Source organism: Dipodomys ordii, unplaced genomic scaffold, assembly GCF_000151885.1.
Source record: "Dipodomys ordii isolate 6190 unplaced genomic scaffold, Dord_2.0 Scaffold81, whole genome shotgun sequence".
NCBI lineage: Eukaryota > Metazoa > Chordata > Mammalia > Rodentia > Heteromyidae > Dipodomys > Dipodomys ordii.
The window spans coordinates 255368-270497 of NW_012267297.1; the positions used below are offsets into that span (position 1 = coordinate 255368).

General features: G+C 36.7%; 1 protein-coding gene across 1 annotated transcript in view; it reads right to left on the reverse strand.

Moving 5' to 3' along the window:
- The window catches only part of Lmntd1 (lamin tail domain containing 1), a 67517-nt gene that overhangs the window by 39532 nt on the left and 12855 nt on the right, over positions 1 to 15130 (reverse strand). The window contains exons 2-3 of the mRNA XM_013025014.1: positions 11150 to 11388; positions 1807 to 1975 (exon numbers count right to left, since the gene is read on the reverse strand). Coding sequence (XP_012880468.1) covers positions 1807 to 1975; positions 11150 to 11388 — 408 coding nt within the window. The remainder of the gene's footprint in view (positions 1 to 1806; positions 1976 to 11149; positions 11389 to 15130) is intronic.

Below are 15130 nucleotides of genomic sequence, written 5' to 3' on the forward strand. Positions count from 1 at the left end.
GTTTTTCTCTGAGTGTTCGTCTTTTTGTTGTTGTCGGTCTCTTGGGGAGATTAAGCGTTGGAACTCGAACTCTCTTTTTGGTTGGAGAGAGCTGTGGCGTTTCCCTACTGCCCCGTCGCCATCTTGGTCCCCCCTCAGGAATTTATTCTTTTAAGTCTACTATAAATGTTATTCTAAAAAAAAAAAAGTCCCAGAATAACCCCAGCAGGAAGCAAACTCCCTTTTTAACCTTGGTGACTTAACCATGTTTAAGTCCCTCAAACCTCACCTAAACACCTTCCTTGAACTGACTGAAAATATTTAAAATCATGATCCCATACGTTCTAATACTTTTGCCTAAAACAAGTCACCATTTTAACATAGTAGGTGTGAATGAAGCTACCTGGTATAATTCTTTTTATCTTTACTTTAAAATCATGTTTGGAAATGGTTACAAATACATTTATTTTCTCTGTTTAAATTATAATGCCAATTGGATATGGGAGATAGATTTTAACAAACCTAGCATTAGGGTGGGAAGATGGCTCAGTGGTAGAATGGTTTTCTTGCATGCATAAGGCACTGGGTTGAATTCCTCAGCACCATATAAGCAGAAAAGCTAGAAGTGGTGCTGTGGCTCAAGTGGTAGAGCACTAGCCTTTAGCTGAAGAGCTGAGGGACAGTGTCCATGCCCAGAGTTCAAGCCCCACGACCGACCAAAAAAAAAATCTAACATTAGGAGAAGAAAAAACAAACTTCTTACCTGATAATTACGTGAGAATGCTAAATTCATTAAGCTATCTCACACCTTTCATCAATGTGTTTTGTTTGTAATATATCACAGTATGTGTGTGTGTGTGTCTGTGTGTGTGTGTGTATGTCATGGTGCTTTAATTTGAGGCCTAGATGATGTCTTTTAGATTTTGTACTTGATTGGCACCATAGGACTTGGACTTGATTGGCACCATAGGACTCAAACTATTCCTCCACTTCCAAATCTTTGGTGTTTAACTGGACGTAAGAGTCTCAGGGACTTGCCTGCCTTGGCTGGCTTTGAACCATGATCCTCAGATATCAGTCTTCTGGTCGAGCTAGGATTGTGTGAGCCACTGAAGCCAAACTATAATTCCTGTTGCTCAGAAAACAAGTTTAAGAAAAGTTCTGGCTGAATCAGCTCTTTTCTTTGAGTATTACTATTCTTTATGATCAATTTGTTTTTACAATGGATATTGCCAGTATAAAAATATACCATGAAAGTAAAACCCCATGTCTCCCACTTTGCTTAGTACAAGGAAAAGATATCAGTTAATCTGAAGGATTCACAAACAATAAATAGGTCCACGAATAATTGGGTTGATTGTATTTGTAGAGAATGTATATCATTCGATTATTCTAGTAACTTTGGTGGGGCAGTACTGGGGCTTGAACTCAGATTATGGGCACCACTGCCCCTAAGCTTTTTATATTAAGGCTAGTGATATACAACTTTAGCCACAGCTCAACTTCTGATATATTGGTTAATTGTAGATAAGAAGGTCATTTTCTTGTTGGCTTTGAACAATTCTCCTCAGATCTGAGTCTTCTGCATAACTAGGATTACAGAAGCGAGCCAGGCATCAGTGCAGAGCATCTTCCAGTATCCAGGCACCAATTTTTTATTTGTTTTTCTACAGTGTTTAATTTTATTTGCTTATAAACCATTTACATTCCAATGAATTGCTTAGTGCATTTGAGAAGTCATGAATCCAAATAATAGAACTGTATTTTCTATTATTAATTGGTTTTAACTCAGTAGAGGCTGCTACATTATTCAAATAAAATAAATACCTGGATGTAGATCTGCCAACTTCTTCAAGCATCATAGAAAGTTGTTTGCTAGGATCCTGGCATTGGATCGACTGTGCACTAACTTTTTTTGAATCACCAAACAAAGATAAGAAATAATCCTCTCCTTCTCCATTCACATCTGTCTCAGGAGATAAGTAGTTCCTCATTCCTAATTAAACAGAGATGCAAATGATAAAAGGTGAGTAAAAGTATAGGAAAAGACCCCAAGGATATTACCATTCTTCCTTGTCTTGTCCATATTTCTTTTAAGATTTATGGTCATTGGTCATCATCAAGCCCAATTAGAATTGAAAGGAATATCTATAAAATTACTTAAAGAAATGTTTATCAAATAACTTAATTCTTACATATTAATTCAATTCTCCAGGACTTCAGCATACTGATTGCTCACCTTTGTTAGATGATACGAGTATGCAAGTATTTCTTTCAGCAGAGGATTTGAGTAGGTAAACTATTTTCATGTGCTAAACATAGATATGGTATATGCAAAGTCTGTTCTATATTTTCTGCACTCATCATGTATGACACAAAACCTAAACATTTGATTCCTTGATACTTTATTTAGATACTAGATAGATACTAGATAGATGCTTCAGATAGCCTGTTAGTACTTCAGTTAAGTAAAGACTTTAAGTTTTCACCAGTTGCTCAAACATCAGTGGCCCATTCCTTTCATTCTAGCTCCTCAGAAATCTGGGATATGAGCATGGAAATTCAAAGTCAGTTCAGATATGGAATCCTAAAGGACATTTGTCTCCGTTTAAATTCCCCAAATCCAGAAGTTGAGGTGTAGTTCAAGTCATAGCTACTATCCAGGTTTGAAAAAGCTAAGGGACAGAACCTAGGCCTTAAGTTCATTCTTCAATATTGGGGGAAAATACGACTTCAATTTGTCTATCAAATAACTTTTCTTATTATACAGGAAAAAATTATATAAAGTGAAGTAAGGCAGGCCCAAAGAAACATAGGTCCCATTTGCATAGGTCCCTTATTTGCAATAACTAGTATATGTATAAAAGGTCAGATAAGCTGATGTTAGGGGAATGAACCCCAAGATAAGTATTCAAATTTGTTTTGTTTTTTTCTTTCATACAATTGTTTCTATCATATTTATAAAATGATTTCTATGTTGCTTTGTATGTCCCTCCCCCACAGTATAACCCATACTTTCACTGTATTTGATATTGGTATAATTTGTGGAGGGGAATGTAAAAAAAACAAATCATTTAACTAGAGATACAGGTGGATCCATTGCAACAATGATGTACAAGTCTTTATGTCAAAAACTGAACTTAGCAACTTTGGTGGGGGGTGGGGGGAGGATCGGGTAGGAGGAGGGGAGGAGTATGGGAAGGGGTGGGAAGCGGAAACAATGAGGAGGCAACAATGCTTGATAAGAAATGTATTCATTATCTTGCCCAAGTAAGTGTAACTCCTCTGTACAGTATTCTCACAATAAAAAAAATAAAAAAGTAAAAAAAGAACTTTATTATTGAAATTGAAAATGTTATGGCTAAGACCTAGATACAAAACAGATTTGAATGGTTTTGAATGGAAAGCCATGCTTTTTTAATCTAATAATGCCTACATTATTAGAAAGGATAATCATTATGTAGTTGAAATAACTTCATATTTTATATTTAGATAGATGTGCAGTTGTACCACACATAATCAAGCCAAGTGAGAACCTTAGAAAATGTAATTTTCCTGACAATTAAGTAATGACAGAGTTGTGGACTTAGTATTTAGTTTGAACTCAATAAATTACACTTGCTATTACAAGGTGAATGTTTGATTAACTTCATAAAAATCACCAGAGGATTAAGAACATCTATTATGTGCTATAGATTTTAATAAATTAAAAATACCAAAGCAAGGGCAACAGTATAAATAAAAAGAAATAATAGTTTTTGTCTTTGTTTTTATTATTCCTTGCTCTGTGTTTGAACTAAGTGCCTCAAGAATGTTCACGCCATAACTCATAAGAAAGCTTCCTCTCATATTTTTTAGGGAGCACTGATATTTAGCTCATTTCCAGGAGGGTATTACTTAATCCTCTTATTCATGAAGGAAGGGGAACATGTCACATCTAACATGCAGTCAACCGTGAGGGTGAAAACCTTGTATTCCTAAAAGAAAGAAATAATTTTTCTCACAAAGTTTAGTTCATGTGGAATAATACATAGCAATGAAGTAATGACCATAGGTCTCCAAGGACCCAGACATCCACCCACAGAAACAGAATCTACAGATACTGAATGAGAAAATTAAATCAAAATTCATATCTTATAGCAAATGCAATAAACATGATGGTTATATCCGAAATCATCTTGAGAAGAGCAGCCTTGGTATTGTTTATCCCCTTAACTTGGTAGCTTTATCATATATATATCAGGTATGGAAGATTTGTTTTGATGGGATACAGAGCCAAATCATAAAAAATCCTTCATAGATTTTATATTTGTACTTGTGTGTATATGTGAATGTCTGCTAGTTCTAGTGTTTGAACTTTAGGGGCGGGTCACCTTTTAATTTGGCTTTTTGCTTAAGTCTAGCACTCTACCAACTAATCACCAATCCACTTCTGGATTTTTGGTGGTTATATTACAGATATATTTCTCAAAGTCTTTTCTGCTCAGGTTGGCCACAATTCTCAGATATTAGCCTCCTTATTAGCCTGACTTACAGAATTGAGCCACTAATTAGTGTACAGCAATTTTGTTTTCAGATTTTCAAGCTTGAACTTCTGTTATTCCAAAGTATCAATGTTGACTTAGGAAGCTTCTACAGTAAACTAAAATTTCTCACTCAAACAAGAAAAGAGAATATACCTGTAATTTGAGCAGAACAAAATCATAGATAACTCTGTGTACAGTCTAGGTGAAATTCCAGAAGCTACATTAAACATAAATGATTGGCATTAAGAATATAAACTCCTATAACATGTCTGAGAAATGGAGGCACAACAAGAGTTAGGCAGAATTTCTGCCAAACATTTTGAAACATAGTAGTTGATTGCTAATTGAAATAAAGAACCAAAATCTAGACTCTTCTAAAAATGTGTTTTAAAGTTTGCTTCTAATCACAACTATTGTATTCAGTTCTTATTCCATGTTACCCAATTTTCAAACATCTCACTGAAATTCATCCTTACCCTTTTGAAGATAACTTTTTAATTTTGTCCTACTGGTGTTGGAAGTCAGGTCTTTCTGCTTATAGGTAGTCATTCTATACCTTGAGTAAACATCTAGCACTTTTATTTTGGTAGAGATTTCTATTTTTTCCTAGGACATTCATGCACCATACACCACACTCGTGCTGGCATTGTAATTGAGATTATCATTGTGTATTTGTGCACCAAGTTCTTTAAAATGAAATTTCAATATATTTTCTCCTGCTGTGGTACAGTCTCTGCATATCCAATAGCTGGAATATAGGCATGCACCACTGCACCAGCCATGAAGTTGAAATTTTAATCCTCTCTGGAGTTGAGTAAAATGAAATCCAGAGATACTAAATAATTTCCCCTGAAGTTTCACATTGTAGAGAATGGAAAAAGTGTTGGTCTTACACTCCTGGGAACAGTGATGGCTTCTTGGAGCCATGAACATTCCATATCAACTTAAAGGAGAACAAAAAGACCCAGGGGTATAGCTGACAGCTGTCTGCTCTATGTCTCAGTCACATGACTGCTTACATATTTCTCTTCTTCATGTGCTCTTTATTGCTTCCACCTTTTCCCTGTGCAATTATGGCTCATCTGTTTGTCTATCCCTCATTTCAATCATTGATCTCCTAAAGGCACAAAAACTCAAGCTGTAGCATAGTCTTTCTGTATGCATTCAGAAGAAGTGACCATTCACACTACATATGGAGGAAATTTCATTCCATTGCAATTCTACAGCTCCAAATGCATGCCATTAAGGTAACCCTAGACATGTAAATTTGGTTCCTGATGTATTGGACACATGCATTTAAATAAGCCTAGTAGCACGAATGGCATAGACCATTGAGAAATGAACCGTTGGGGAACCAATAATAAATTCTCCTGTCTATAGGGTATGCATCTATTGACATACATTATTAAGCCACATACGTGGCCACAGCTGCCTGGGACTCCAGGACCACCATGCACTGCAGAACTCTGCTGCAAAATAGTCCCACAGTACTGGACCCGGACAGCACAAACAAACCACTCAGCCCACGACCAATGCAGTAAAACACAGCAAGCTGGGACACAGCCTCCAACCAGCAACCTGCAGTGCAAATATACAGAGATCTGCCAAAAGCACCTCTAGTTATTTCACAACGAGTTCCAGGATCAGTAAGTACCCTGCTTGGTACCTCTCATCCCCACAAGAGAACAGCCCTGACAGTGGCCCACAGAGCTTTACCCAGACTCCTCTCACTCCACCCAAGAAGGAATACCATACTTGAATTGGACAAAGAGGCCAGGCCCTTCTTCACCTGTTGGCTTCCAGTGGGAGGTCACAGAAACTCATATTTGATGAGCACTATGACCCTTTGTCACCCACAGCCCTGACTATTGGAAGAATGAGTAGGCAGGTCTGAGAACTAAAGTCCACATACCTGCAGGGATCACTTCATCCCAGAGTAAGTATCCATTCCTAGCCTTCCATAAAAGAAGGTTGTAGAGCTCGGTGGCTGGTGGAGGCAGGGAATTTCAGGTATGTGCCAGCCACTGACAGAGCACTCTTCCTGTTGTTAGTTGCAAAACAAGTTGCATACACTGGCACCTATCCCCTGGCCCCTGTCAAGAACTGCAAGTTGTGTGTGACTACTGGAAACTGATGGAGCACATCCTGTCAAGAGCCAAAACACCCACACAGGTGCCAAGATATCAGATCAAGTGCTGGCCACTTGTGGGATAAGGATCAACCAGGGACCATGGCACAAAGTGTATCCTGTGCTCCTGTGAGGAACCCAGCCCTTCTGAAGCCAAGTTCTATTTCAGGGGCCAAACCTAACTTTTCTATACCCCACTGCATAGTGGACTGGGCTCCTTTCAACTAGCCTGGGGCTGCATGCTCACAAAGGCACAAGTTGGAGACCAATGTGGATTAACCTACCCAGCATGAACAAGCCCAAGCCAACAAAAGGCTGCCAACTGTTGGGCACTTATAGGCCAAGATTGGGCCAGGGTCATGACAATCCCTGAATCCAAATGCATAAATAAAAACAAAAAATTAAAAGATTCATGGACAACCAAGAGAATAAAGTAAATACAACATCCAACAGCAATCCAGTAAAGAACTCCAGTGAGAGTGAAGAAGAAATGGAGGACAAAAGAACCACTGAAGAAATGATGACAAAATTGATCAATGAAGTAAAGTTCGAGATATAAAACTAATTTATAAAAGAACAAAGAAAAAATTTCAATACTTTTAAAAAAATGATTCAGACAAATATAGACACAGTATACATATCATTACAAGATTAAATTAACACTTTGGGAACTGAAAAAGGAGGGTAAATGGTTCAATTTCCACAATGAAAACCAGAGTAGAAGTCATAGGAAAAAGAATAAGTGAGATGAAAAATAGAATATCAGGAATTGAGGAAAAACAGAGGAGCTGGAACAGAAAGCCAAAGCAATGGAAACAATACTCAGAAATTACCAAAGGGAAATCCAAGAATTGGGACACACAGCGAAAAAAATGAATCTATTTATAATTGGGATAAATAAGGGGGATGAATTTCATAATAAGGGCATGGAAACCTATTCAGTAAAATGATTATAGAAAACTTGCACAACCTAAAATAGAAAATGTCACCTACACAACAGAAGCATACAAATCACTTAGTAAACAGGATCCTAAAAGAAATATATATACACACATCATAGTAAAAACTTTAGACTTGAATAGCGAGGAATTTATTTTAAATGATGCAGAATCAAAGAGCAAGCTATATTTCAATGGAAAGAAAATCAGAATCACTGAAGACCTCTCCACACAAACTCTCAATGCAAGAAAAGCCTGAAATGCTATTTTCCAAGTCCTGAAGATCAACTGCCAGTCCAAATTGGTAGACCCAGCGAATCTATAGTTTACATTTGATGGTGAAACTAAAATCTTTCACGACAAACAAAGAATACTAAAGAAGAGAATACAATCTGAAGAAACAATCAAAATCAAGGAAACACATCAGAAAAAAACACTAGATCAAGAGGCTAGAAAAAATACAGGAAAATAAGGAAGTGGCTGGAAACATAACACACCTCAGGGCTGTCACAGGAAAAAATACCACAAACATCCAAGAAATCCAAATGATTATAAAGAACTACTTCCAAAATATGTTCTCACTAAAGAAGGAACAATTAGCATAATGAATGAATTTCTAAAAACATAGATTCTGCCTGAACTGAACCACGAATATATAAATCAACTAACACCAATAACATACAATGTGAAGGAGTAAGTAATCAGAAGTCTTCTAACTAGGAAAAGCCCAGGCCCAGATGGATTGGCCGTGGAATTCTAAAAGACTTTTAAGAGGAACTAATAACAGTTTTCCTCAAGCTTTTCTGTGAAACAGAAGTAGAGTGAAGTATCCCAAACTCACTCTATGAAGCCAATATCACATTCATTCCAAAACCAGGTAAGGATCGTACAAAAAAGAGAAATATAGATCAATTCTCTGATGAACACATATGCAAACCTTCTCACAAAAATATTAGTCAACAGAATCAAGAAACACATTTTTAAAAATCATACATTATGACCAAGTAGACTTCTCCACAGATGCACGCCTGATTTGACATATACAAATCAATAAATGTAATTCACCATGTCAACAGAGCCGAGGTTAAGAACCACATGAACATTTCAATAGATGTAGAAAAAGCCTCCTACAAAATAAGACATCCATTCATACTAGGACTACAAGGAACATTCTTTAAAATAATAAAAGCCAAATAAGCCAGACCAACAGCCAGCATCATACTAAATGGAGCAAAGGTGAAACCATTTTCCCTAAAATCAGTAGCATGGTAAGTATGCCCACTCTCTCTACTCCTCTTCAATAGAATTCTGGAATTATTAGCCAGGGTAATAAGGCAAGATAAGGCAGGGAAAGAAATTAAACTAATCCCATTTGTAGATGGCATGATCTTATACCTGCCGGACTGAAAAAAGTCTATTCCCAAAATCCTAGAACTAATCAGCAACTTGGGACAAGTAGCAGGACACAAAATTAACACACAAACATCAGCAGCCTTTCTGCATGCCAACAAATTACAAACAGAAGGGAGAATCATGAAATCATTTGCCATAGCCTCAAAAAATCTAGAAATTAACCTTAACAATGATATAAAAGACCTATAATGTGAAAACTATAAAAATCTAAAGAAAGAAATTAGAGAGGTCACAAAGAAATGGAAAGACCTTCCATGTTCAAAGATAGGTAGAAGTGATATTATGAAAATGGCTAACCTGCCAAAAATAATATATAAAGTCATTACAATCCCTGTCAAAATCCCAATGAGATTCTATACTGGAATAGAGAAAACAGTCCAAAAATTCCTATGGAACAGCCAAAGACCTAGAATAGATAAAGCAATCCCAGGCAAAATAAGAAATGCAGATGGTATTACAATACCAGATTTCAAGCTCTAGTATAGAGCCATAATAACAAAAACAAGTTTTATTGACACAACAATATATACCAAGATCAATGTAATAAACTAGAAGACCAGAAAGAAAACCACAATATTTATGGTCATCTGATATTCGACATGAACCAAAGACATAGAGTGGATAAAAACAGCCTCTTCAACTATTGGTATTGGGAAAACTGGGCAGCTACTTTCAGCTACAAAGGGATCACTGAAAATCACCATGTACTGATATCAAACTGAAAATGGATTAAAGACCTCATCATCAGACATGAAACTCCAAAACTAATGCAAGACAAAATAAGAAAGACATTAGAACTTATAGGCACAGGCAAGAAGTTCCTGAATAGTGTCCCAGATTCTATTTGCAGAACAGATAGGAAAGAGATTCAACAAATGAGACTAAATTAAAATAAAAAGTTTCTGCACAGCTAAAGACATAACTACCAAACTAGAAAGACAGCCAAACAACTGGGAATACACCAACAATATATCAGACAATGGTCTAATATCCAATGTACACAGGGAGCTGAAGAAACTAACCCCTTCCAGACCTAATAAAGCAATCATTAAAAGGGCATGGGAGCTGAGAGGCTTCTCAGAAGAAGAGGTAAGAATGGCAAAGAAACACATGAGGAAATGTTCATCATCCCTAGCTGTAAAGGAAATGTAAATCAGAATAACCCTGAGATACCTCCTCACTAGAGTTAGACCGGCCAATATTCTGAATTCAGACAACTACTGCACTGCTGGTAGGAATAAAAACTGATACAGTCACTCTGGAAAGCAGTTTGGAATTCCTCAAAAAATTATACATAGACCTACCCTACGACCCAGGCATACCATTCCTGGGCATTATCCCTAAATATCATGAGCCAGGATATTAAAGACAACTGCACAGCCATGTTCTTTGTTACACTATTCACAATAGTCAAGCTATGGAAACAACACAGTTACCCCAGAATAGATGAATGGATCCAAAAAGTGGGGTACCTATATACAATGGAATTTCACACAGCCAATAGAATGGATAAAATAATGGCATTCATAAAGAAGTGGATGGAACTAGAAAAACTCTTGTTGAGTGAAGTAAGCCAAGATCAGAGAGAAAAATGGCACATGCTCTCCCCAATTTGCAGAAGTCAGATTTAAGACATAACAGAATATTACAAATTATACAGGATTCTAGACCCCCTATCCATTGACAACAAAAGAGGATAGTCTTAGGAGATAATCACCAAGTTCTAATACTCAAGCACCTCTTCAAATGTATATAGAATAATACACACACTGAAATGAACTCTAAAGATAAGGAAACTAGGGACTTTTTCTTAATTTGTCTTTTCATTTTCAGGAGACTTTGTATTCCTTACCTCATATATAGTGTATACCTTTGCACATCTTAGGGAAGGTTGGGGGAGAGCACAGCATCATCAGAAAACGGGTTAAAAATTAATCAGTGGAGCCTACTGGCTGCACTGGACATTGATGACAGTGAATGAAGCAACTTATGGGCAGAGATGAGAGGGAGGGAATAAGAGAATGAGTAAAGAGATGATACTAGGCAAAAAGCATGAAAATATACTTATTACCTGATATACATAAAGGTAACCCCACTGTATATCACCTCTAAAACAACAAAAGAAATGCTTTACAAATGGACTAAAATATTTGTTACATATTTACCCATATCTTTGTCTGCTCTGGAACAGGTCATGTCAGTAGATTTAGATGTCCTTGGTTCCTCTGATGATATACTCATTCCACTTCTCTGAGGGGAAGAGGACAGGTAGTAACCTCGAATCCTATCAAGGAATATTGACCCTGATAATAGCAATTTCATACCATCTGACTCTGACAATTCTGGGACAGAATATAGTGAGGATGACTGCCTTGATAGGAAAGTAGTATGTTTGTCTTCTGTTCTGTAGACAAAAATTATGAACATAAAATTTGAAAGTCAAAACAGATATGATTACAACAGGAATATTTATTTTATTTCTGATGGTTCTTCTTTCTCCCAAATCAAAATATTTAACAATCCTAATTTCACAAGCTGGATAAAGAATGATGGCATCCGTTTGTTAGTATTTATTTATTTCCTTTACTTAAAAAAAACAAAAACTTTGCCTATGTGCCAGTGGTTCATACCTCTAATCCCAGGTACTCAGGAAAATGACATCTCAGGGTGTCAATCCAAAGCTGACCCAGACAAAAATGTACACTCAACCCTCTTCTTTGTGCCAGTTTTGGTGTTTACAATCAGGGCATGACCACTGTTTTTGGGCAATTTTGCTGAAGGTAAGTATTTTATTACTTGAGTCTCAGCTTTACTTCCAGCATTTTTGTGTGTCTTGTTTTGTTTTTGTGCTAAACTGAAGAGTTTCATGGGATTTCCTGCCTGGAAAACTTCAAACTACAATTTTCCAGGTCTCAGTCTCCTGAGTATTTAGGATTACCAGCATCAACTACTGATGCCCAGCCATCTTCCATCTGTAATTAATCAGCAAAAAGGCAATTTTGAGTTGGGGTTCAAGTAGTAACCTTGAGAGAAAATGCAAAAGGACAATGTCCAGTTCCTGCATTGCAGTCTCAACACAAGCCCCCATACCAAAGAAAAAATCAAGTTCTTAACATAGATAGTTTTGCAAACACATAAATGTAGAAAAATGAAGTAATCATGTCAATGGTAGCAACCTCAGATTTCACCAATTTGTTCTGAATGGTTTAATATATATAATAAATTATATAATACATATTTTAATATATTATATAGAATATCATATATTTTATACACAAACACATATATTAAGTTTACTGCAACATTGACACAAATCACTTTCTACTTTGACCACTTAATTTTATTCTTTACAATAACATGAAAAACATATCATTCCTTTTTTCTGTGCCATTGCCACTATAATTTATTATTTAGTTTCTATCTCTGCTTAATGAATCTTCCAATATCAACAATTCTATACTCAACATCTGCTTGAAAATACACACAGCATGTGTGTTAGTACATATGTATGTCCCTATGTATGTATCTCTGTGTGTAAGTGTATATTAGAAAGAATGCAGAATTTTGAAAAAAATAGACTTCTCAGGGAATAAATTAACTGAATTTTGCCAATGACATTATTTTTCTATCATTCTTCTTTATACATATAAAAACACTTAATTCCTCATGAAATCACTTGAATTACAAGTAACTGCAATACAATTAGTTAAAAAATACTCTCATAATATGGAAGGCCTTTTGATGATCCCATATTATTAGTCCCATGGATAATCTTTACACAACTGTTGATTTGTGTGTGTAAGTGTGTGTGAACTTTGATTCTCATGGAAGGGGTTTTAATGACCACATTTTATGAGTCATTGATATTTTTCCCAGGAATCTCAAAGCAACGTCTCTGTGTGTAAGTGTGTGTGTGTGTGTGTGTGTGAGAGAGAGAGAGAGAGAGAGAGAGAGACAGAAAGAGAGAGAGAGAGAGAGAGAGAGAGAGAGGCAGGGACTTTAATGCTTATTTTAGCAGAAAACACAGGTTGTTCATTACTATGAAGACCTGGGCATACACCCAGTTCAACAATCTCCTTTATGGGAACCATTGACAAAGCTATCCTATTTATAGGAGTTCGATGTTTGATGCTGTAAATTATCTATTTTGAAGTATTTCCCAATATACATATATGTTGCTTACTGTTTTGTTTTGTTTTGATTTTTGTCAATTGTGAAGCTTGACCTCGGCCTGGGCACTGTCCCTCAGCTCTTCAGTTCAAAGCTATCACCCTATCACTTGAGCCATAGCACCATTTTCTGACTTTTTTCTGCTTATGTGGTGGTGAGGAATCAAACCCAGGGCCTTATGCATGCGAGACAAGCACTCTACCACTGAGCCACCTTCCCAGCCCTGCTTGTTACTCTTGATTATCAACTTGATTGCATTGGCAGACATCTTAGGTGATTAACACTGTCCACCTCTTAGTTGTCCTTGAAAGCATTTTCAGAGATCATCAGATGATGAAGGCTTGGGTTTAATGATTCAATAAGTTGGTGGATTCAAAATCTGAGCAGACTATTGGGATATGGTGGAATGTCAGAAGAGAATAATTAGTTGAGGGAAAGAGATCACTGAGGGCGTGACTTTGGAGGTAATACCTGGACCCTCCTCTTTTTTTTCCTCTATTTAATTCCTGGCTCCCATAAGATGAATATTCTCTCCAATACATTCTTCCTCCATAATCCTATTTCATTCATCTAACAGCTGACTATTGACTGACATCTCTGAAATTGTAAGCCAAAATATCATTTCTCCTTGAAACCATTTATCTCAGCTAATCATTCCAGGAACAGAGGTCTGATTAGCACAATAGGAAAAGTTATTTCAACCAGTCTTTAAGTTACATTTATTTTCTTGTTAGATTTTCTGTGGGTTATTTGGGTTTGGAGCTTCCCACTTCTCTATTTTGTTGTTATCATCCTCACCATCTGTGTTTGCTAAGACATGTTCTCAACTATTCTGATCTTCAAGGTGGGAGTTCCTTGATTAGAAACTTTTATCAGGAGAACACTTTAATTTCCTTAATGTACAGCTCAGAATCCAGAGCCATCTCATCCAAATTGAAAGAAAAATATTAAATGATGGTAAGCATTATATTTCATATCCCAGTGCCTAGTAAGCTAAGGCACTTGTCATTCAGCTGACCCTCCATACACTCATATTTGTTAGAAGTTCTAACACCTGAAGCCACTCAAAGGATATGACAACAGAGGCAGATGGTCAAATTATGAGAATTCCCTCTCTATTCAACCCAGAGGTTGAATCAACAAGATTGGGTCCAATGACATGCTTGTCTCACTATCAAGGATAAGTATTGAAGCCAGATTCGGGTGGCTCACGCCTGTAATCCCAGCTACTAAGGAGGCTGAGCTCTGAGGATTGCAGTTCAAAGCCAGCCTGCGCAGAAAAAGCCGTGAAACTCTTTGCCAAAAAGCCACCAGAAAACTGAAAGTGGCGCTGTGACTCAAGTGATAGAGTGTTCGTCTTGAGCTGAAGAGCTGAGAGACAGAACTCAGGGCCAGTGTTCAAGTCCCATAATTGACAAAAAATAAAGGATAAGTACTGAAAATGATTTTATCTTTAACATTCTTTAAATCTGTCGCATTTGCATTGGGATATATCTTTTTCAATATGCTCAGTCACTTAATTTTTCCTTTATGTACAATTACCGAGATTTGAACTTAGGGCTTGGGTACATTCCTTTAGCTTTCTCCACTTAAGTTTGGCATGATACGGTTTGTGCCACACCTTTACTTCCTGCTTTTTAGTTTTAATTGCAGGTAAGAGAATCAAAGATTTTCCTGTCTATGATGGATTGGAACTATGATCCTCAGGATTCAGCCTTTCTAGCAACTATGTGCTCATTTTCTAAGTTCTTAGTTTTTTCCTTCTCTTCCTCCCTCCTTCCTTTCTTTTTTCCTTCCTTTTATTCTTTCTTTCTTTTTTTATATATTTTGCATTTTTTTATTTTATTTGTGAAGATACTGTACAGAGGGGTTACAATTACATGGGCAGGATAATGCGTACATTTCTTACCAAGCACTGCAGCCTCCTCCTTTTGTTTACCCTTCACATCCCCTTCTCTATCTTTTTAAAAAGTTTA